The 24,790-nt window shown below is 39.9% G+C and overlaps 2 protein-coding genes across 2 annotated transcripts; both read right to left on the bottom strand.

Annotated features, from left to right (window-relative positions):
- Nucleotides 1–14,096: 14,096 nt before the first annotated feature.
- irf4a (interferon regulatory factor 4a) lies at nt 14,097–19,153 on the bottom strand (the record flags this gene model as incomplete). The annotated part of the gene is made up of 8 exons (XM_083890036.1): nt 14,097–14,243; nt 14,962–15,074; nt 15,698–16,096; nt 16,279–16,359; nt 17,374–17,548; nt 17,645–17,730; nt 18,629–18,815; nt 18,956–19,153. 8 exons carry the CDS (start codon nt 19,151–19,153, stop codon nt 14,097–14,099), a joined length of 1,386 nt encoding a protein of 461 aa, XP_083746162.1.
- A 1,475-nt stretch (nt 19,154–20,628) lies between these two features.
- Nucleotides 20,629–24,411, bottom strand: dusp22b (dual specificity phosphatase 22b). The gene is made up of 7 exons (XM_083888841.1): nt 24,332–24,411; nt 23,956–23,989; nt 23,787–23,869; nt 23,079–23,128; nt 22,149–22,223; nt 21,037–21,208; nt 20,629–20,953 (listed from the first exon to the last, which is right to left on the bottom strand). The coding sequence occupies exons 1-7, from the start codon at nt 24,350–24,352 to the stop codon at nt 20,822–20,824; spliced, it is 567 nt and encodes a 188-aa protein (XP_083744967.1). The 5' UTR covers nt 24,353–24,411; the 3' UTR covers nt 20,629–20,821.
- Nucleotides 24,412–24,790: the final 379 nt, after the last annotated feature.

Below are 24,790 nucleotides of genomic sequence, written 5' to 3'. Positions count from 1 at the left end.
CAACTTCGATCTATCCCTCGATGGATCGAGGGGCTGAGAATTCGGGATTCACCCAGGACAGGTTGCACAGAGACAAACAACCATTCACACTCACACTCACACCTTCAGTTTAATTTACAGTCAGCAGTTAAACTAATTTGCATGTTTTTGGACTGTGAGAAGAAACGGGAGTTCCCGTAGAAATCCCCGCGCACACACGAGGCAAACCTTGATACATACAAAGTAAAACAATATATTTATTTATTTTCCGCTGCTTCGCGTGTGCACAAATCAATCAATGCTTCTTTAAGGTTCTTGAAAGAGAAAGTTGTTTATGAAGTTTATATGATACGTTTGCATATTTTAATACTGTAGCTTGAGACACGTGTTAAGTCCACTTATAATTCTGTTTTCTCAAGACACAAGAGATAAGATGTCAGGTTAATCCCTCTTACATACCTTTTATTTTTATGATAATATAAAGCAGCCTCACTAATCTGTACACATTTATGGGCTATGCCTTGGTTAAACTGTAGGTGATTTTATATGATACTGTCTTTTGAACAATGGACACTGAAACAATATAGCCTTTATAACCCATATGACCCAACTTTAGGGTTATGTCCTGATTTGACTCTCAATGTAAACGTGTCACCCTTGATGGTCTTAGTGTGTAACAGTGAGTGACATCTAATGGTGAGACTGAGTGGAGACCTTATTGCTTGCATCTTCCCTTTGCCAATAAGTCTCAGAACTATGGTACTAGAAAGGATGTAAACACTATTTTGCAACTCTCTCTCCACTGTCCCTTTCGGCCATTTCCTCCTCCTCCATTGGTTTGTGCAGAGAGCAGAGTTGTTTCTCTTCGGTCGTGTGGAAATGGCAGCCTTCATCAAGCAAGACCCTAAAGTACACATAAAAAGGCTCATTCTGAGGCTGCAAAGGCAGCACCTATAGGTAGTATATTCAATCTGCCAATAGATCTCCCTGGATGTCACTGGACCTTTAAGATTAGAAAGAAGTCACACACACACACACACATACACAAGATGGGGTGGAGTTGTTTGTTGAGCTGTTGCTGTGTTACTGCAAAAAGAATTCTTTATATCTACGTCTTTGTATCCGCAGCCCTGCCACCAGGTTTTGTTTAATGCGTCTTTAATCTTCCGTATCATGTTATAAACGTGATTCTTGACCCCATACGCGACTGACTGTGATAAGTTACATCTTATCGGCCGCAGAGCGATCTCTCATTTAGTGCTGCGGGGAAACAAATCTACAGTGTTATGAGCTTATGTGGAAATGGCGTGTGTAAAAGGTGAACTGATAAAAAAAAAAAAAAAAAAAAAAAGGCTTTGCTCATGATGTACTGATTAAATGAATTATTTAATCAATTAGCACTAATCTATTGATACAGTCATGTCTGGCACAATCACGACTAGTTTACTCTTTCATCAGCAGACACAATTCACAAATAGGCTCATAAAGCAATCCCTTTCTATGGGTGTGTGTGTGTGTGTGTGTTCTTGTTAACTGTTTTCACAGCTGAGGAGCACCAGAGAGGCCTGTCCACACCTCCTGACAGCTGTGTTCTGCTCAGTCACGCTATCAAGGCACAGCCATGGTCTTCTCCTCTGAGCACAGGGCCCCCTAGAGTTGAAGTTACAAATGCAGCCGTCTTCTGAGAGTCTCAGTGCCACAATTCACAGTGAAACCAAAAAACATAAATATTCATGTCACGTTTGTCAGATGAATATTAAACTTAGATGCTTGTCTTGATTTTGCAATTAAAATGTCTATGTCTGAGATGGAACTACCTGTGTAAAAGTGACACCGTTTGTTATATAATGCATTTGAAAATGTCATTAATAGTATCTGCGCCCTGGGTCAAGTTTAAGTGCCTTTACATCAGCTTTACGACTGATAAGATTGATTAAAAATCAACGATTAATCATCCTGTTGAGCAAGCAGCTGTTTATTTGATCATATCAGGGGGGAAAAAAGTAGCAGAGAGGCAGAGATAATGAGGGCATGAACCCGAAAGGGTGAGATTAGGAGCATGGAGATACGGAGATAGTAAACATTTTTTAAATGTGGAATAGTAAATAAGAAAAATTGTAAGGCAACCTCTGCTGTTTCGTTGGATTTTCTTCATTGTTATTTCAGCTATAGGTATGATACGTTTGACCTTTCTGTTACCATTGGTTACGATTTCCTGTAGATGAAGAAAACGAGGAAGTGAATATAGTTTTGTTTTTTTTATAACTATGACCTTGAAGAGGGCGTGTGTTGTTTACACATACCTCTCACCTAATATGCTCTCAGACCAATTAATGACCATAATGTTTGCTTTACTGCATTATCACTATTATTATCTCAAAGGGTGCAGTTTTCACAAGCATTATGAAGCACTTTAGTTAAACAATAATGCGTCTTTGTGTACATAGTGTAAAAAATAAATCGACACTGAGTGAATAACATTGATCACCCTACATACTTCGGTTTACAGTTATGGTTTGCACTGCTGTCTGTGAATCATTTTGCAAAACGGCTCAGTAGCTTTTTTTTCCCCCCAGAAATGTCTCTTCATGACACGGTGTTTACAGGAAAGTGGTGATGTAAACTGTTTAGACATAACTTGCTCTATGAACTAAATGCATATAAAGTATTTATCTTTCAAAACGCAATGTTTTATTTTGAATTATGTCAGCCTATAAGACAGCTTCAGTTCTCCTTAATTACATAAAAGTATTGTTGCCAATCACCTGTGGTGCACTTTCTTTATTTGACCATGGTTGACACAGCATTTAAAAACTGATGTTTACTCAAAGCGGCATCTAAACCTCCAAGTGTACACGATTGAGTTTGATCAAACTCTGGTTTTATTATTTCATCTGCACTGTCCAATGCATATTGGTCCACAAACTATAGGTTCCTAATGAGATCTTGTGCCTGCGAGGGCTGAAACATATGATTCATATGATCCTTTTTATATTCATGATTTCATATTTATTCCCTGCTAATGGGTTTTGTTTTTCAGGTTTTTCCCTTTTCTTTTTTAAAAAACGATCATGCAAAAGTGGCAAAGAAAGATGTGCACAGACACGGCGAAGGAAAACAGTGAGTCATCTACTTAGTCCAAGACTCGGAGGAAAACACACTCTTACTCATCACCTCGTAAATTATCCAAAACAGACTAGTGCTGACAAATATTCTGCAAATAAGGCAGTGTTGATGGCCATTATAAGGTCACAGGGTTAAAGCTAAAAAAACAAAGATGGATTTTTACATTTTTATCCACTGACAGAATGAAGAAAGTATTTGTGTGTGTTTGTAATGTGTCGCATTATATCAGGTCTAAATACCACGATAAATCTTGTGAAACAATAAGACGTGAAAGCAGAGAAAACCGGAAATCAAATGTCAGCTGTGAGTGTTCATGTCAGTAAGTCATGAGTGGTAGAAGGAGTGTGACCTTAATGAAGAGACAGTGGGATGATCAAAGGTCTGATACTGAAATGGCACACACACACACACACACACACATACGTCTGGCACTATGGAACATGAAACATAAAAGATTGCTTTATAACAAACACAGGTCTTCTTTTGGTTTCATTTCTTTGTGTCAGCAGAACAAAAAAAACACAAACCTGTGCTATTGTAAAACCTTCCATTATTGTAAAATAAACATACTATAATAAACCCACTATACTACTTTCTTCCATGTGGGCAACATGTTCAAGTAATTCTCTGGATGTCTGCTGAGCACAGAAGTCTGAGAACAATTTTATTGTTATTATCATGTAGTTGAAAGCCGTGTGTCAAAGAGTGTGTGTGTGTGTGTGTGTGTGTGTGTTCAACAGTGCCCCCTGCTGGGGAAAAGAGGCAGGATCCTTTGGTATGTCCCAGTTCAACTTTATACAGAATGGAGGTGAACGCTCGATTATTTGTTTTTGTGTGCAGAAAGGTGCAATTAAAGTTGTTTTATTATTTTTTTCCCCAGTTTATTTATGGTGATAATACACCTATTTAAGAAAAAAAAAAGTGCCTTTCTGCTCCTAAAAGACCATATCATTTCATTTTGTCTCGTGTTATTTTGCTGTTCATGTGTTGGTAAAGCTCTGAAATCTGAGAATAACAAGTTTAGTACATGTTAAGTAATAAGTACAAAATTAAATAATATGTAAAATTAATAAATATGGACACTGTGAAACAGATATTAGTTTCCTCATTTTCTGATTTCTTAAATTATTGTTGAATTAACAAGTATTTTAGAAGAGAAATTTAATTTTTATGGAATAAACTGAGAAAATTGAAGTGAAATTAAAGTAAAATAACATGTTTTTCAAGAAAAAACATTTATTTCCCTTTTACATTTTAACGAGATTTAACATGAATTATTCTCTAATGAAATACTTTTTCAAATAAAGTGACAAAAAAAAATTGTCTTTCCATGTTGAGTAAATCAGAACAAATGTTTAAAAACTAAAACAATTAGATTAATGTTCCAAATGGTCACTTGGTCACTTAAAAATTACAAAATAAATACATCTGATATCATAAAAGCATTTATAATAACAATGTCACATTTCCCTTAAATCTCATAATCATAGGAATTGACTTCATTATTTATTAAGTGAATTAAATTACACTGTAATATTGACTTCTATGACACAGCATAAGTACATCAAATATTTTCAATACATATATGAGAACCCTTGTCTGGACAACCCACCGCATGTCACAGCTAAGACCAGACTGACTCACTATTTAAACTGCAGCCTATAACACACAAGAGCCCCATTCATATTCATATTGACAGACCATCTTGTCGCTAATCTTTATTATCACACAGCAAATGAAAATTCTTTGAGCAAATACATCTCGGAGTTGCTGCCACCGGTGTTCTCCAGGCTTTTTAATCCAACGCCGAGGTTGTTTCCCTTGCTGTACCCGTCCTAGAATGTTGTTCTAACCGAGGTTGTTTCAACCACGGTGCTGTTAAAATACATTCTCCAGGGGCCTTGCAGAGGACTTAGCATTTAAGCAGGACAGAAAGCTTTAAGTCCCATTTAATGGAAGGTCAATATTGATGTTAAGTTTTGCAGTGTGTCCTTTTCATTTTTACACCCTGAAGAATGTAATCGCAGTGGTGCACTTCTCGCTGCGTTATTGTGTTTTCCCATATTCTGATTTCAGACTCCATCCTAAACTGAACACAAGTCAGAGGCCGAGCCGCCTGTATGTCAAACTGTGCTGTGGAAACTTTGATATGTGGTTAAGACATTGTGCTTTCAGACACGATGCACATCTTTAATTTACCGTCCTCTTCGTTAACAATTTACAGATAGACTAAGAATTGTAGCACCTATATAAAACGGAGAGATGACCTCACTGCAACATAATAAAAGGATTATGAGTAATCGCAAGTTATTGAAAGTAGAGAAATGAATATGTAAATAAATAACTCCAATCAAAATAAACACCTCAGAAAATGGGGTAAACAACATGCATAGTATAAAGTAAGGTTATGCAAGCCTCGTTCCTTCAATTTAGCCTTTTAGCTGTGGTGGCTAAGTGTCTGCAGGTGTAGCAGTGTTACAGCCACACAGCCATGGCTGTACTCTCTGCTCTGACTCAACTTACATGATATCAGACAATGAGCACAAAATATTCCTCAAAATGAGAAAGCCAGTCTCTGCATCTGTTTAGATTGAGGTTGTGCAGCTCGGAGTTGAGGCAATCGAGGATCTCCTGATCCCTGTGTTTACACTTGGTTGGTTTCCTGTAAGGCTGTTGAGGGAAGGGACACAGCACTCGGAGACCAATCAAACATAAACACTGAACAATGGTATGATGGAAGGTGGAGGATTTGCAGAGAGCGTTTTCGGGGTTAGTATTGGTGCCATCCAAGGACAACTGAATCCATGTCGAGGTAAATGATTTAGAACATAAGTGCATACTCACAAAAAAAAAGGATAAACCATTATCTCGGGCCCTTCTCACGGGCTTTATCTCAGTGAGCCTCACCCTTTCGGGGTGATTTGTAGTGATATGCCTAAGAGCCGTATCTGGAGTGAAAGTGACTTTCATGACGCAGCTCTTTTATTCTCTGGGGTAATTATGCTAAGTTGTGTGTTTATGTTTACGCTGACTAATAGGCCCCATGATGTCCAACAGGCACATGTGCTCGGCCTAGTAGCCATGGGACTCTATCAGATGTGGATCTGACAATTATCAGAGAAATCTTGTTACACTATTACAGCACCATGTCTCCTCCGAGAAAGCTTGTCCTGAGTTCTAGGACCCTTGCTATGCCTCCAACCACTGGACCCCAGATCCTGGGTGGTCTCCGGGCTTAGCTGCGTAATAGCGGTGCCTCCAAGAAGATGTGGAATACAGTGAGAATGCCTCATTTCAGCCAGATAGGAATTGCCTGATAAACTCGATGGGGCTGATAAGGCAAGACGATTAAAGGCTTGCTGTGTCAAAATAAGGTAACTGAAATGTGTGTTTAAAAATAAAAATCTTATTGAGGATTACAGTGATTTTATGAGTATAAAGTATCAAATTCCTTGTATTTGTTGTCTTGTAGGAGTGGTGATAAGGGGAGGAGCATACTCCTAATAATGGAGCTGCAAGGGAATGTGTAAAACAGCCAAAGATGGGGTGCTGAATGCTTTGCTCTCTACTGTGTCTACACTGCCACTGTCCCATGTCCCTGACCTGGACCTGGACTCCTTTCAGGAGCAGAGGATAGAGAAGGAGGTGTGGTCTCCTCTCGTCTAACCCATTTCCTGCCTTCCACACCAGCTCTAATTGGAAATTTGGGTGGCCCTGTTTATTTACATGGTTGAAATGCGGCGAGGTTGTATTTATATTTTCATGGCGCGTTCTCAGCAGTGCTGCATTACATAGCCTTCCCCTGAGATCACTGTGGGAGTGGGAGAGGAGAGTGGGCTCGCCTGATGGTTGTGTGTATGTGCGTGTGTGTGTGTGTGTATGAAAACACAGGGGAAGAGCGTGGAGGTTGCACGAGGTCTTATCTCCCTCACCGCGAATCTGTACTTAATGATCCAGTTTCATTGTACAGCGTGGATGTGAAGATATTCTCGTGCGTTAGGGTCTGTCTGAAAACAAGTCTGAGAAAATAAGTGAATGGCAGATTTTTTCGTAAATACACACACACGCATCACAAAGAAAACTAAATAATAAAAGACAGACTCATTCAACACAGAGCAAATATTTCAAAGGCAGTTCAGAGAGCTGAGTCTGACAACCAATATAAATGCATGTATGAGCATTTTTTTTTTTTTTTTCAACCAGGGTTCAAAGTTTCATTCAGTTTGTACAGTAAAAATGCAATGTGGTGTGCTCCCCATGCTGTGTGTAAGAAGTCTTAGGCCATGCAATGCTATAACGACAATAGAGGATAATTATTTCCATTTCACTTTACTGGAACACATCCAGAAAATATGTATGCAGTTTTTTTGTTGTTTAAAATAAATAAATAAATAAATAAATAAATAAATAAATAAATAAATAAAACATCCTCTACAGGTGTCAAGTATTTAGCGTGATCTACCCCTACATTTGAACAATAACACAGCTCTGTTAATACTGGAGTGGAACCTTAATTAATGTTACTGGTAAATCCTGTGTTTGTTCTACTATTTCATTTAAAAAAAATGTGTGCATTACGCCAGGTTTATTCAAGACATGCTTGAGCATCACATACACATGGTACATGAGTTAAACTCATTTACAGCTCGCTGATATATAAGACCAGCTTTAAGTCACATCACTTCATTCCAAATGCCAATGATCACATCATTTGACAGACAAAAAAACAACAAAGCTGGTGGTGTCTGAAACTGTACTGTATATATGTATATAAATAAAAACATTAAATGCAGCCTTTTTTTTGGTCTTAAATGCCAACATCTATCAAAGCTACAGATGAAAATGAGAAAGGAACTGTTAAGAAAACACTCTTTACAAGGCTTTAGAAGCACTTAATTTGCACTCTCTAATGTAAGGGTCTCTCCGGTCCTGTAAGTGTACATGGATAAAAGTGATCCTTAGATGAGCCATGTCAGAGTGGTGGCAATGTGTTTATCTTTCAGACTGGGCCTGCTGAGTGGTGGAAGGCAGAGCTTTCTGGTCAGACCATGACTACAGAGAGCCTGGACCTGACACTGGATAAAGTAAATACTTGAACACACAAACATACACACACACACACTCACACACACACACACACACACACACAGGGTTCTCCCGTCTTCCTCCCTGCCCGTCAGCTGGAGACCACACACCCAGACCACACAGAGTCTGAGAACGGCCTGAGTCAACTCTCACGCAATGCGGCCCATGAGCTGTCACTCTGACCACCTCCGTCTCTCTGTCGGCACTGGCTCTTGTGTGTGTGTCAAATGACACAAAAAAACACACATAAAAAGAATCTTTTAAGTTTGGAAGGACAGAAAATCAAAGGAAATGAGGACCCTTAAGCTCTTGCATTATATATAGGAAGTTTTTTTTAGAGGGGGAATCCAATAGCTAAATGTGTTAGTTTGTTAAATTGTAAAATTGAAGCAAAATGAATTAAGGAAATCAAACTTTGCGTGTGTATGCAGTTTTGACTGTGTCTGTGCACTCCCACATGTGTAGGCCTAATAGATGTAGTATGTTTGTCTTAGAGGAAGGGGGGTGGGGGGGGGGTATTACAGCAAGTCTGAGCCATCAAACGTGATCAAATGTTTTTTTTAACCGACTCTTGTAGTCCAGCAACTCAAATGTGGGACCATTGTGTTCCATAGTTTCACTCTTGAGCAGCCATCCAATGACACATCACTCCCTGCTGGTCATTTTTGTACACTGCACCTACCTCCACGCACACTTACTTGAACAGTGAAACTTGGACTCTCATTGTTTTATACTGTACATCCCCGGAGGGGATCATGGTACGATGATATGGTTAAAATAAGAGTAAATCAGTGTTTCTGGACTTTTCTATATCTCCAATGTCAGTTCCCATCCAAACTAAACAGACAGTCAATCCCCTGCATTCATGCCAGGTAGCCCAGCATATTGTTCTGCTTATCAACCCATATCTGTTTATACTCATCTCCCAAAGTCGTCTGATTGTTTCTCATTACTTGCGCTGCTCCTCATCCGACAACTGTTTTTGCTTTCCTGCCATCATAATGTATTTGGTCGAGTACATTGTTATCGGAAGAGGCTCACATAAACACAGGCATCTGAAAACAATTCAAGCTGATTAATTGTGATGATAAAAAATATTTATATTTACAGCTGACGAGGAGCATCTCTGATGCCTCCTGTTGGTCATGTGCGATAATTAATTTATTGTAATAATAATTCCAAGTTACACCAGTGAGGGATTCATTCGGTGTGTAGACACTATATACTGTGTTCTGTCTGCATATTTTTCAGTTGTGCTCTCATTGCTTGCTGCCGCCGCTACAGCGTCATGAGAGCAGACCAGGAGCAGCGCTGAGTGATGACTGGTGGATTTGCGATGTCAGTTTGAGGGGGTCAGATGTTTTAAAAAGGAAAATGAGGTCAACACCTTCCCAACCCGGGGGTCAAACAAGTAGGATCTGCTCGAGCTGACGAGGGTTAAACAGCACTGTCATCAAATCCAGGGGTCTCACAGATTCCTGAACCTAAACACACAGAAGGTCACTGACTTTGAGTCTAATGGGGTTGGGGTTTTTTTGGGGTTGTAAATAAATAAGGAAATGTGTTGCATGATGAGTTTTGAATAGTAGTGTGCACAGGCACTTGAGGCAGATGCTCAAGTAAAAAAAAAAAGAACATCAACTCATTATTATTATTAATAGTGGGAAACACAATATACTGGCTCACATATTTATTTATTTCTCTCATGCAGATGAATAATATTCCTAAACTCAACACGTTTTTACAACATTACTACCACTGCTGTCTTGAAGAAGTTACAACTTAAATGCAGTTGCATTATTGACTATTGCATACTTTTAATGGATAAGTGATGCTATAGGTCACATAAAAAAAATGAGAAGACAAAAGTGTTTATGTAGCAGCTAGGGTTTATTTTATTTTTTCATTTAACCAGTAATAAAAGTGATTGAGATTAAAACTCAAGTTGTTTCGTCTCCCGTCTTATTTCTTGTCGTCTTTGTTATTTTACATTGCTGTTTTTTGTTACCATCAACCAGGGACTGAAGAAGGAAATTAGCCACTGGCTATAATCTTGTATATTTACATGCAAATGTCTAGTAACATGTCTGATCCCTATTTTAAAAGAATAATTAAAGAGTGTCCCGACCAAGAATGTAAAATGTAATTTCATACTTGTGTTAGTGGTATTTTATTTATTTTGAAAATCCTCCTTCATGCCAGTTGTTCCATGTTCTGTCTTTTTCTGTTTGACACAGCCTAGGTAGAAAATATCCTCATATTGTGTGTAATTTATCCAGTGCCTTTAAGCTACTAAGACCACATCTGGTATAAGTCACCAACAAACATGTAGAACAGCCCAGAATTGTATCAACTGAAAACGAGGATCGAGTCGACTCATCTTTACATTATGAGGCAAGAAAAGGTCAGATAAATTTCCTTTAAAAACAAACACATCATGGAGAGTCACTGCTGTATAAAACAGCAAAAAGACTCTTGTTGCTACACTAACCAGCAGATGTCAGCATAACTTGGTCAAGTTTGTCTTTTGTTTTGCTTCAGATCCTTATCACACATAAATAGATAAACGAAAATCAGTGCTGCTATTGATATAAACTTATCACAGTAGCTTTAGGTTTCTGTGAGAAGTGCAGTGAAACGCCAAAAAGAAGATGATCCGTGTTTAAAGGATAGTTAGAGTGGGGCAAGATAGCATTACACAATGAAAAGTGTATTGTGTTTCGTATCATAATATGTGTCAACTGCAGCCTTATCAGTCAAGAGTATCGATATCACTGAGTCAAGATGAAACCAATAAAGTCAAATACTTCTGCAGTCGAGCTGTTGACGGTTTCATTTCTCTCTAAAAAAAAAAAAAACATTTTTGCCATTGTTCGGGGCGCTAGATTACGATTCAACAGTTTGTTTCCGAGGCTTCGAGTGACAGGCCCAGACGGTGTCGCTTGGACTAACGGCTCATATAGGCGGATGAGCTTGAGCCTGACTACAAATGATGTGGCTTCCTGCAGAGGGGAAATACCATGGCAAATGTGTGACTGTCTTTTTACCTCCCCTCCCTCCCCTCCCTCCCCATTTCTAACCAAATACGAGTCTCATTCTTTGCCGTCTTTGGTTACACATCAGCAGAGCTAAAAGACAAAGAAACACAGCACATGTGCAACAAAAGATTGATAGGTTTATTTCAACATAAATCATCCATACATCCAGTTTATATTAATCAGTCTTAATCATAACGCACTGTTTTCCAGTATGCACACTTTTAGAGAACTCCTCTGAAGCTGGCTCTGCATGTTTTCACTGTAATCAATGTGCGTGTGTGTGTGCATATGTGTGTGCATATGCACACGTTTGAGTCACTAATGTTGTAGGTGGGGGAGTCACATGTTTTATCCATAAATGTCAAATTCTGATAACAGAAATGCTGCAACTGTGTGATATGCACCCACCCACACAATTTATACACACACATAACTGGTGTTCTTAGTATTTGCTAAATTGCCACAGCAGACAATCTGGTCACATGGGGAAAAAGATGTACGGTTCACATAAACACAGAGAGACACATACAGGTTTGCACAGCTATGACCGAACCTTATCCTTAATCTAACCACAATTCAAATCAGCCCTAAAATTAACCAGTTACTCAGGAATGAGGTTCTGCCTCATAAGGACCAGGTTTTGGTTTCTGTGAAGACTACCGGTGCCGGCATGAATCGTTCTGACAGTGTTTATTCCAGAAAAGGTAACAAATAAGTTGTCTCACACCCTCGCACGCACATCCATGCACACATGAGGCCATTCCCGCCTCTGATTTTGGTCATACTTTTGAAGCCATTGTGAAAGTGATGTGGTTTAAGTGTGAAGGAAGTACATGCAGAGATCGAAACTCAGGACCACAGAAGAAAAACACAACACAACCTCTATCCCTCCAACTGTTACATCAGTCTTTGGGAGCTCAATCACATAAAAACAATCTCCACTTCTGACTTTTTGCATTGTGTTGTTGCACACACACTCCGAAGCAGTTAACACGTGTTTTTTTTGTTTGTTTCTTTCATTGTTTTTGAGGTCTCAGGTATTTCTTCTGGGATATTATACAACCCGTTGGTCTCGGACTTGGGAACTGGAGAGCTACTCTCTGGCTGAACCTGCATACAGGCCACAGAGGTAGTTTTCCTTCCCGTTTGTGAGGCCACTAGTTTCAGGTTAAGAGGAACAGGTAAAGGGTACCTTACGAGTTATGAGATGAGTGTGATTTTTCCAGCCAACGTCTCTACAAAAGACCACCCACCAGTCTTTTCTTGTGACACAGGCCTCAAGCAGCTCTCTCTTAGACATGTTATTAGGATTAACGAACAGCCATGTTTACTTCTACAACTGAAATTACAACCATAAAGTATTTCACAATAAAAACAAGAGAAATATTTACAGAAGAGTCCGATGAATAATTAGAATATTTTACAAAATAAAAAGAAATATTTACTAAAAAAAAAAAAAAAAAAAAATCAACTGCTTTCATCTCTATGCATTATAATGTTTATCTTTTTCCTTATTATTATTATTGCTGATTCTACAGTTGTCTGCACATGCTCACATGTTCAAGATCTAATACTACAACAACTACTGGACAGGACAAGTGTGAACACTAGCTTTGAAATTACAATGAAAGAAAAATGTGAGCAATTGTCAGCTTGAACATTCAATACAGTAAAATGTCACGAGGAACGATTGGCTCAGTCCGTCAAAGAATCGCATGAACAGCGTTTTCTAATTTAGCTTTGACAAATGATTAAAAGGAATCAGATGTTTTTTTTTCTGAGCGGAGAAAATTCAGTAGAAATGGGTTTAGTAGAAGAAGGGTTCAGTAGAAGAGGGAAAATTATTGATATAACAGCACCATTATGACACCACAAGATGAATTATCTCATAATACAGTTTGTGTTGTTTGTGTGCGTTTCTTTTTTTTTCTACAATGGCCTTTACACATACGGACGTTGCTAGCCATTTTCGACAACAAGCACTAGATGTCCCACAGATAATAGCAATGGCCTTGTCAGCTGTTACCTGTGGAAAATGGAATAAGTACTCATCCACTCTCAGGTTATTCTTTCTTTGACACATCAGTGTTAGACTTGGGGGCCACTCTTCCTGTGCACCTGTGCTAGTACTTCCTGTCTCAGTCGCCCTCTACCCCACCCTACCCTCCCTCAAACCGCATCCTTTACACTGTCACAATAAATTCTTTTAGTGAAAAAAAAAGAGGCTATGGTGCTCATATGAAAACAGGGTCTTCCCCATCTCTACCCCTCAGACAGTTCCTGCCATATACAGTACACACTACAACACAAGACATGATAAACAGTCAGTGGTTTACATTCACCTTCATTCCCTCCTGTGTGTGTGTGTGTGTGTGTGTGTGTGTGTGTGTGTGTGTGTGTGTGTGTGTGTGTGTGTGTGTGTGTGTGTGTGTGTGTGTGTGTGTGTGTGTGTGGTGTGTTCTTGTACTTGAAGCATACCGAGGACCAGTGAGGGATTTTGACCAACAAAGTGAGGTCATTTTTACAAAGTGAGGACATTTTGGCTGGTCCTCACTTTGTTTACATTGAAATCACTTCCTTAGGCTGTAAACATGCTATACACTGTTTTTAACAGAGGTCCTCAATTTTGGTACAAAACCCGTTTTCTTGCCCTGCTGTTTCACACACTTTTTGCTCTGGGGCGCCACCTGCAGACATGTTATTGTACTGCACCCAGTGGTTCTTTATCAATGTCATTCATGAAGTAGATATTTGTAATTGTGTGGATTTATAAAGTGGAAATGCTGGTCCTCACTTTGCCAGCACTTTTACCTGGTCCTCAGTATGCAGCAAGTACAAAGAATGTGTGTGTGTGCGCGCGTGTGTTTGTCACTCCTGAATGTGCTGTAGAGGTTTCTGTGAAGGATAGTCGATTGGAGACGGGCTCTGTCCCTGGATGTGGTCATAGCCTCGCAGGTGGTGGCCATTGTTCTGTTGGTAATAGTACACCAGTTTTCTGGCAAACATTGGCTCCACCTAAACAGAATTGTGAAATGAATGAATCCTCAATCAATAATCATGCAAAGAATAGACATGTAATGTCTGTGACTGCAGTATCTTTCAGACTAGTAAACTTAAGGGTAGTGCTTAATATTTTCAGATTGGCTGGCTAAAAGGTTGTTACTGTTATGTGTCATTTCAGGTTGTTTTTTCTTTCCCAGAATGTCATTAAACCTGTTATATGAAGAGACTCCATTTTTCACATTATGACAGTTCATTTAACCATGTTGTGCAGTCTTTTACCAGTTCATTTTGATTACAATCTTACTTTATTTTGTGTATCTCCTAATTAATATTCTTTATCAGCTAGTTTTGGCAATTCAGGTAGTGCAACTGTACCGTTAAAAAAAAACATGATTTTTACAGCCTCAATCATTCATAAAAAAACAAACACATTGTCTAGAAATGTGATACAAGTACACAAATATATCTTTATGTTGCTGTAGTTACTGTTATTGTTACTGTCAGGATAGAACCCATTTATACTTATTTAAAAGGTGTGTCCACTGTAGTTAAGTTTCTGTGTGGGAAGAGTTATTGCTTATTGTCATCCTGGCATATTCTCTGCATCATTTGCAATTCTCTCATTGGCATCAGCCAATATACCCATTTGTTGTTTGATTGGATAAATAATAACGGTGTTTTCACTAAAAATGGGCTGATTGAATGATGGGTATTGTTTTGTTTTGTTTACCTGTGCTGTGATAATCTTCCTTTGCCGCTGTGGGTCAGGATACTCGTCTCCAAAGTACAGCACCACCTGGTGTCTCGGTAGATTTCGGCCATTATGGGCAAAATCTTGAAGCTCTGAGCAAAAGACAAAGAAAAGAAAGGGTACACAATGAGAAACGAACTTGCCATGCACGCACATACACACACAACCACATATACCATACCATTTAAAATAATAGTGACATTGAAAACCCCAAACTGCTAGTGACATTTTCCTCAATTATGACAGATTTTCTGAAAACCACTGATGGGATGATGGAAATTTTAGTGTGAAATGGCACAGAAAAGATCAATTTGTCACAATGCGTGGTGGCCCACAGGAGGTGGGTGGGGATTCCACACACACACACACTCCTGCTGAGAAAGTGACTATAGCTTCTTAGCTCTACCTCAAAAGGGACTTACCCAGCTAAAGCACCTGCAGCCGCTCCCTCATCAGTAACATCAACATCATCATCATAGCCACATCTATCATTACACTGTAAATAGATGACGCAGCATCGTCATTACTGAATTTTAGTTATTATTCTGCACCAAGGGAAAAAAAAACGACAACAGAAAGAATGAAGAGCATTCTCTGACATATCGGCTTACTTCCTCTACCACACAGAGCAAAAAATATAAGTGCAAAAACATTGACAAGTATTTTCCATATGTTTTAGTCTAAACCTGTAGATGAACACAGTATTTGTTCTTACCAATAAGGAATTGCTGTGTGTCAAAGAGTTTGCAAGGCTGCTCCTTCTCCAGCTTATTGGGTTTATCCATATATGGAGCCAGAGGTCCTTCCCAGTATACACGCCCCTGGCATAAGCGCTTAGCATACAACCCGTCCGGCATCATCCACAAACGCACCCCCTTTTCCAGGACGTTAGGAAGCATGTCAGCACCCTGCCTCTGAGACTCAGGGTATGGGAACGGAAAAATGATAGTTTCTGCCCCACTGTGAAACTTGTCCTCTGGGCATGGGGATAAGCGGGTGGAGGAGGATGGAGAGGAGGAGGAGGATGAAGTGATCCGACAACCCTCTGGGCTGATGGTAGTAACCTCCTTTACCAATGACTCTCTGTAGTATAGAGACACATGTAGGCTGAAATCTGAAAGAAAGACATGAGTTTTAAACCATCATTTTCCAGCCATCTTTTTAAACTTATTTTCTAACTCTCATGAGTGCCTATTTTCATTACTTGGCGGGATTGTATGGACACAAACAAACATCCACTACATATTGTACAATGTATGATTTTAAATATGTTGTGAGCCCAAGACGATGCTATACCTGTGATCACGTGGTTATGGTCCATTGTATAAACAGGGGGTTGTGACTCTGTAAAGTTGGTGTGGAAGTAGAGCTGATATCCTGTGCGGAATAAAACAAATAATTAATAAAAAATAAAAAAAATGAGCTCGAGGAAGACTTATGTCCATCTAATCTAGAACAAAAGTGAGTAGTGTGTAGACTGAATAAAAAATCCCATTGCATGCATTTACTGTAATTGTTGCAGTAAAGGGACAGAAGTGACACGTCTCACATCTTCCAGTCGTTTGCAGCAACAGCTGAACTGGCCGTTTCGCATGAACACATTTGTCTCCAGTTGTTTCTGCACACACCACTGATCACGAGGCCATAGCCGTTTCACAGCTCCCTCCTCCCTGCATCTATGTATTTATGGCAACTGCATACTTTGTCTTTTCAGTGCGAGTTCGAGCCCATTTCATTCTGCTAATTCTATAATATCCCTTACCAAAAAATTAGAAACAATCAAAATCGTGCAGCACGTTTAGCTGCTATGTGATGGGATACAACCTCTACAGTGCATATTATAGAGCACAAGTACATACAGTATGTCAAGAGACATACGGTACACATTGAATATGAGTGAGGGCAGATAATGAGCAAAGCAGGGAATAAGACACATAAAATGTTCTTTTGTGATTGTTTCACAGCGAAATTTGTAAAGCACAACATAAAAGCTGCTGCAGGTTGTAACGCGAGTACAGCCATGAACCGATAGAGACGTGTCCTCACTTCTGCACTTCACATATATGGTGCAGCTCCCTGACACACAGAGGCTCTGTCAGGAAAATGACAAGACATTTAACATTTAACCAAGACTGACTAATTAAAGGCAGATGTTTCTAGTACTAGTCGTACTTTCACTGTGACTACTGAGCATTTTTATCACATTATGAAACTGAGAGTGTAGTCATAATGAAGTTGCAGTTAGCCAGATGCATCTGCATAAAAAAAAAAATGCATGTTGATATTTTACAGGTGCGTATTTTCAGTTATTTTCCATTCTGCTCATATTTTTGCATAGTTTCAGGAAAAGAACGACTCCACTATTACATCATGTGCACAGCTGGATCTCACCATTTTCTGCGTGTGATCCAGGCCAAGCCCGACTGAGTGCTGACGGGTAGTGGCACTGGTCATACTGAAGTTCCGCATGTGGCCCTTGGAGATGAGGAGGAAGAAGTGGTTGTGGTTCTGCTTGGGAGTATTCCCTCCAGTCCCGTCTCTCCTGAGAAACTATGTACCCAGGCAACTGAGAAAATAAAAGATAACATTCAACCAACAACTCTTTTGTTTTCAGTGAGTGACGTCCAGTTTACAGGATGCAGTAGCCACAAAAATCGCTGACCTGGTTGTGCAGGGGCGCATACTGAGGAATATAGCCAAGGGCATTTACATGTGGTTGCGTCTCCTCTATAGTGCCTGCCCTCAATCCTGTAAATAAATGAAAACCATCAATACATTTGTCAGAATATTTGCCCACAAATCATGCCTATGCTTGGCAGGACTGGACTGTAATATAGTTATTATTGTGAGATAAGATGATCCTTTAGTTGTCCCACAACAGGGAAATTGTCGTGGGACAAATTAAAAAAATAAAGAAAATACTCAATATTAAGATGAACAAATGAAATAGAATATACATTATACACACACAATGTAAACAGAATATAACTCAGATATATACAGCGTTGTTCAGGTTAACTGTAAACTAAAATAAATGAGGAACAATATTTTGTGGACCTAATCAGCCTGATTCCTTTTTTTTCTGCAGGTTTCAAACTGTGAAAATGCTTTGTGCACATTTTTGCTGTAATTAATTCTAGTGTCAGGGTGATTTGCGAAGTGAGTGCAACACACGGCTCAGTCAGGTGCCTCAATCTTGCTCAACAATTAAAACATTAGCACATGCAGTTACAATAATAAACTGTTGTACTGCGACAGGGACTTTGTTATGCAAGGCAGGAGGTCGTCAGGCTGTGTTATGTGCACCCTGCACTAAGTAACTGAAGCTCTCTAAAAAAAGCACTCTGGCCTTTTTGGTACATGCTTTGGCTTCCTTTGTGCTTCCTGCCTCAATAGAATCAACAGCGATGGTGCGTAATGTGAAAAATATGGCAGCAGCCTATAAACAATGCGAGTTGATTTGTGAAATGCAGCATCATCGTCGATATACAAATGAAATAGACATTGCATGGCTTTTAAATAGTAAGTCCCACTTCATCATAGACTATTGTACAATAAGACATTGTCTTGCAAAATGTGTCGCTACATTTGTGGTATATAAAAAAAAACAAAAAAACACTGCATCTTGCATGTGTTCGTTAAATACCTTTTTTGGCTCCTTCTGGAATGATCCTATAGACTTTGTAGGGCTCAGAGATGTCCAGCTGGCTTCTTTCTACTATCTCATCAAAGTCATTGCTTTTATTAAGTGCACAACGTAGTCTAGTTTTCCATGTGGGGGGATCTGGTTTGTCAACACCTTCCTTATACTTTCCTTTGAACATGGCCCATGCCTGAAACAATCATGAAATAGATTCATTTAACTTAAGTCACGCAGACAAAGTCTTTTCAAAAGCAGTGACTTATGGTGTTGTCAGTTACAGTTTAGTTCAGTTCAGGTGCAGCGTGATCAGACATGGAGGGATGACCTGACCTTGAAGAGCGCAGCATCCTCCTCTCTGTTATAATCTTGTTTCCCTGCATGTTTCCACGGGATCCTGAAAATACTTTTCTCATCATTCTCCCAAACCAGACCAGGATATCCCTGGCTGTCGATCTGCTCGATCAGCCACTGTCTCAGTTTGCCGTTGCCGCAACTGACTGACAGGCCGCTGTCTTCATCCAGGTTCATTTCTGCAAATAGTTCAATAAGTAATATACAGAACATTCTATAAGGGGGGGCATTATAGTGAGACTTTGTTTTTCCCTGAACCTGACAAATATTGAAGAACAGATTTAGAAATTTTGAAACTGCCCATTAAAATTAAAATGTCAATTTCATGCATCTTTTTATAATGAATGTCTTGCCAGTGGTTACATGGTTGGGCACCACACTCTGAAAACTTACTCGCGATCACTTTTTGTGCACTTTTGTTTCCTGTGATAGTTTTGACACTCTAGGTCACACTTGTATACACGAGGGCAGGGGGTAGTGGTTAAAGAATGATCAAAAAGAATGTGACTCATTTGAGATACATGCATGAAAACAGATATAAGTCATGTATAACCATGTTACGGAAGCATGTTGCAGTTAAGCCTGTGCTTATCGACACGTTTTTTGAGAAACTCATGTTTAGTAATATAAACAATTTAAACTCAGCCCTGAAGTTGCTGTGATGCTTAATAATGACAAACTTCTAATTACAAATTAATTTTAAAGATTTGTATTATTGTTTTACGGCTGATGCTGCTGAAAATAAGGAGCGATTATCTTACCTTAGATCATGTGAGCTCCACCACCTAAATCTGTTTCAAAGCCCTCTGTCGTTTTTTTAAATGTTATCACATCTTGAATTGGGTCCAGGGAGGAGCCTCTCTGGCTCTGAGAAGTTCAAAAGGAGATGCGCAGCTGTCAGCCGTTCATTTCTGTGAAACTCGGCGCCCACACGGCACTGCAGTGGGGAATCCCTCATAGTGACACCCTGAGCAGACACCCAAAGGGAATGGAACATTTACCTGTACATTACCATCACAAAATATCCACCCACGTTTGTTTTCACGTTTCTAAAAAATCTATCAGTTCAAACTAACTGCTGCTGACTGGAAATAAGGATGTCTGCAGTTTGTTATTGGGGAAAGTTTTAATTTGGCTTGGTGACTAATGAGAGCCCAGAATTGAGAGAAGATGCACATGGTGGAGGAGTCTATGATGTACTGTACATTTCTTAAGTACTTTGTTGGTATTACTGCCCTCCAGTGGTTATCTGTGCACATGCTTACCAATCAAAAGCATTTGTAAAACTGTTGTACTATATGTAGAATCTCACCATGGTGAACGTAATGGAGCATTTGTTGCGTTATAGTTTTTAAAGCAAGGTGAACAAAAAGGCTGAGATAAGGAAACGGTCTTGGTGTTTTTGATGCCACCAACATGCATGACCTCCACTGCACATGAGACAAACAGGAAGAGAACCAGGAAACAGACATGTAAACATAGCAGTGTTTCTTATCACCTTAAGATGACAGTCCACTGACTGACAAAGTCACAACACAAAATCGCTTCACTCCTTTTATTTCACTAGAACGACAAGGTACACGAAAAAACACAGTTCACGACATTTATAAGTTAGAAAAAAAACTGAACCAGAAAAAATGTAAATGTGCTCTCTATAACAACTGTGCTGGTGAGTTCAATGTCCATCATATAAAGGAATAAACCAGCAGCGATAAACATCCTGAGAGAAGTCCACAGTCCACTGCAAAAGCTCATTAGACTTCAACACAGGTCCAGAATACTTATGCATCCCCAAGTGGTGTTATCCTCCAGACTCAGCCAAAATATCGCATTCAACAATTCTGATCATATACCTACAGGTGGGGTATTCTTCACCTCTTCGCCATTCATTTTGCACACCGTGGCAAGCAAGTCCCGTATATCAGCATCGTCTTTGAAGGGGTTGTCCTTGTATTCCTTGTGCAGCCATTCTCTGAACTTAAGGAAAAGACAGAAAACCAGTAAGGTAGAGCATTTTCCTCACCAACTCTATTTTCCTGTGCTCATTTCTCAGGACTGACCTCATGAACTTGAGTAGCTTCAAACTCCTGGAGCTGGCGCTGAAAACCCAGGTTGGGGCCGGCACAGGGCCGGGCCACTCTCACTGCAGCTAGTGCCTCCTGCCAGCCCAGGCCTGTCACCGTCATGATGTAAGCTACTACAAGGGTGACGCTGCGGGACACACCTGCCAAACTGTAGACAGTTGAAGACTTTAATATCAAGGAAGAAATGATTCTGTTAAGACTGCATGTTAAGTGTGACTGTCACGAAACTAAAAAAAAAAAAACATCCTCCATTTTATTAGCACACGGAGAGCATGTGATGACTTATGTACTGACATTTAAATGTCATATCCTGGTTTTTAGAAACCTGAATCTGTTTGCATTTGCCCACACGTTTAACGAAAAACAGTGACTTGAATAATATGAATTCAATTGTTGCCGATGTCTTCCCTTGTTGAAAATGCTAAATCAAGGTAAATTAATGTGTAGGTTTTCTAATGTTCCATGTAAATATCCTTGTAAATAACATACAGTAAAACATGTCAACATACTTTACGAGGGAAATATGATGCCATGGTGTAAAAATACATATAAAGATGAAATAACCACAGTAATGGAAGACAAACCAAAACTACAGTGACGGAAATAAAGACATGAGTAAAAGAATGAGGAAATGTTCTGAACGCAACTCATTGAAAAGACACTTTTATTAAATAATACATTCCTGGATAAATCTGAATTCTTTTTGACAAACATCTATAAAAAAAAAAAGAAACAGTGTCACTTCAAATCTTTTAAACAGCCACTTGTTCCCCGTGTTTCTGTGAAAACCCTGTATCGAACACGATGTGGTCAGAGTTGTTACTGTACAGGACTGTTATGGGAAGTTCAAGAATAAGCCTTATCATATGATCTGGTCTGTGCAGCAGTTCCACATGGGTTCACCTGTGTACTTAGCAGTCGTTTCCAGCTCTAACACTGAACGCTCACATTTGGCACGTCTACGTTTGTGTCCCAAGATCAATGACATCTAGTTTAGAACATGAAAGCTCTTGATTTCAAAAGTCTGTGCGAGTGAAACTCGTTTTCAGCCTTTCAGGTACAGACGCAACAAGAACACTTGCTCTTACCAGTGAACGAGGCAGCCCTCTCCTTTGAGGCGGGACTCGTGCATGAACATTATACTCTGTTTAAAGTGCTGCGTCCTGTGGAGAACAAGAAAATGCTTATTATGATAAATAATATATATAACATTCATTGATGAGAATAGTAGGAACTGTAGAAAATTGTGTAATGCTGTGCTGCTATGACACAGAGACTTAAGGCCCCCCCTTAAGGCATTCTGTGGACCAAAACCTGGTTCTAATGAGGCAGAACCTCATCTCAGGAAGTGGTTAAGTTTAGTGCCGAATTGTGCTTCGTTGAAAGTTAGGGTTAGGCATTAACTGGCTATGAATAAGGTTAGGGATAACACTTTCTCAAGGCTGTCCAAATAAATGGAAGTCGGGGCAGTATCCTAAGGAGAGTAGCTGCACAAGCTTGTGTGTGTGTTTGCACACTGGATCTCTAACCCTAACCCTTTCAATGCTCACCCGCGACGGTTCAGAAGAGTCATATTTCACATAACAGATTTTTAACACCTGACCACCAACTCTGAACCTATTGTAAGAAGTATGAGTCAACTGGTGCTGTAAGGGATATTATTAGTGTAATGCAGTTTTGACTCTGTGACTCTGTGCATGCATGCTAAAGGGGTATTCCCTTCCTTGCAATATGTACACCACCCTTTCCTCGTGTTACCTTAAGGCACCTGGAGTACAGTCAGTACATGTCCTTTACACATGCACCAAGAGCTGAATCCAGTTGTGTTTTAATGCTCTAGTGAGAGAATAACTTCACATTAAAATGCCGAGCTTGTGAGAGCGTATCATTTTCCACGTTAGCTTGGAGAATGAACCTCAAACACCCACACAAAATGGATATTTTACAGTCTCCCTCTCTCTCTCTCCCTTTGCCTCAGCAGTTCATTGTTCTGCTGCACATGTTGGTACAGTACTTACAGGTTCTGTGTGGGCAGGTCAGCTGCTGAAATGCAGAGATAGGTCATCTCCTAAGGGACACAAGGGCACTGGTTACCTGTCAGCAGTCACTCGCATTTAACGCAAATCAATAAACGGGTAGTAAATGATTGTCATCGAAATCTCCTAAAGAATGCAGAATGTGTTGCCGGTGATGGACATGCATTGTTTACTTTCTGTAAGATAGCAAAAAACTGAGAATGAGGTGTTTTTGTGCAGCTGTTAAGAGAAACTTCATAACAATATCAATAGCCATTAAAAAATAATAATGACATGAGCCTGCAGAGACAACACTGGCCAAGGCAAAGCCGCCTACTCTCAAAACCCACGCAGGCACACTGCTCGGCATACAGTCTTGACAAAATGGTGTTGACTGGCATCATTTCACGATACTCCAACTATCACATGAGGAAGGAAAATGCGCTCCTCGTTGTTTACACATGCGGTACTGTGTCACCTGTTTGCCCATGAAGCAAGGCCATTGGTGACAAACATCGCACCTCTTCCTGTACAACCTGACAGACTGGTTTATGAACAGTGTCCAAGCTCAGTCGTGTGCATTGAACTACTACGCCAAGGTCTCTGCCAATCGGATGCGTTCAGCCAAATCTGCCAGCTTAAAACTGATCAAGAAAGTAAGGTTAAGTACGGACACGGGTCCAGTGCATCAGGAGGTGGAGAACTTCTCACCTGGAGGATAGGAGCTGCGCTGTCATGAATGGACAGGATGTGCGTGATGTTGTTCCTGGCTAACTGTTCTCGGTCTCTTGCATCTGACAGAAACATCACAGGCAGATCATGAGAGGGTGAAACCACAGATAGGAATCAAAACAACATAAAATATACTTATATAACACACCTTTGAAATTTCCCAGGTATAAGTCAGGCAGGACCTATAAAGGACAGTGAGGCATACAAACATCAAGTATGTGCAACAGCTGAGAACATACTGTGACTGCTGCATTTATGAAGTGATGATTAGAAATAATCAGATTGTAACATGAGTGCAGAGCACACATTTGTTTAGCCTTTGCCACAATAAACAAACTAAATGTAGTGTTTATTTGCTTTGAATGAAACACGTCTGCCTTTACTGAATCAAACAAGACACAACTTTAAAAAAATAAAATAAATAAAAATTCAAAACCTATATGATAGCAAGCCCGCTCCTTATTTACACCATAGGACAACTCGTCCGTGAACTCCAGCGCATGCAACAACAAATGGAAACATACCTTGTTGATGCCATTACCCATGCTGAAAGAGCCGGGATGGAAAGAGGCGCCACGCTGTGCTTCCTCGTCGTGGAAAAGTGCTTCAATCAAACCAGGCAGTTTCAGCTTCTGTGTCTGCAGGAGAGCAAACGCTGCAGCTCCGCGTACAACAGCCTGAGAGCCGAGCTGAGCTGAGCCGAGCTGAGCTGTGCACTGCTGCTGCTGCCAGCTGCCTCTGTTGGCCAGGATACAGCTCAGGAATGCTGGGAGTTGTAGTTTGTTCAGCTTTTTTTTTTTTTAATAGAGCGAGCACCTAACGAATGAGACAGGTGTGTGATCTTGACACAACCTAGCATTTATGTGATGCTGGAATATTAATATCCTGCCACATGGCCCACTGACACCAAATACTAAATCCCTTCAAATGTGATTGATTATGTAACAGAGCAGAATTAGCCAGGCCTCATAGTTATTTGGGAT

Source organism: Microchirus variegatus (assembly GCF_963457635.1).
Source record: "Microchirus variegatus genome assembly, chromosome: 5".
In the NCBI taxonomy this organism is placed as follows: Eukaryota; Metazoa; Chordata; class Actinopteri; order Pleuronectiformes; family Soleidae; genus Microchirus; species Microchirus variegatus.
This window is presented reverse-complemented; position numbering and strand designations above follow the sequence as displayed.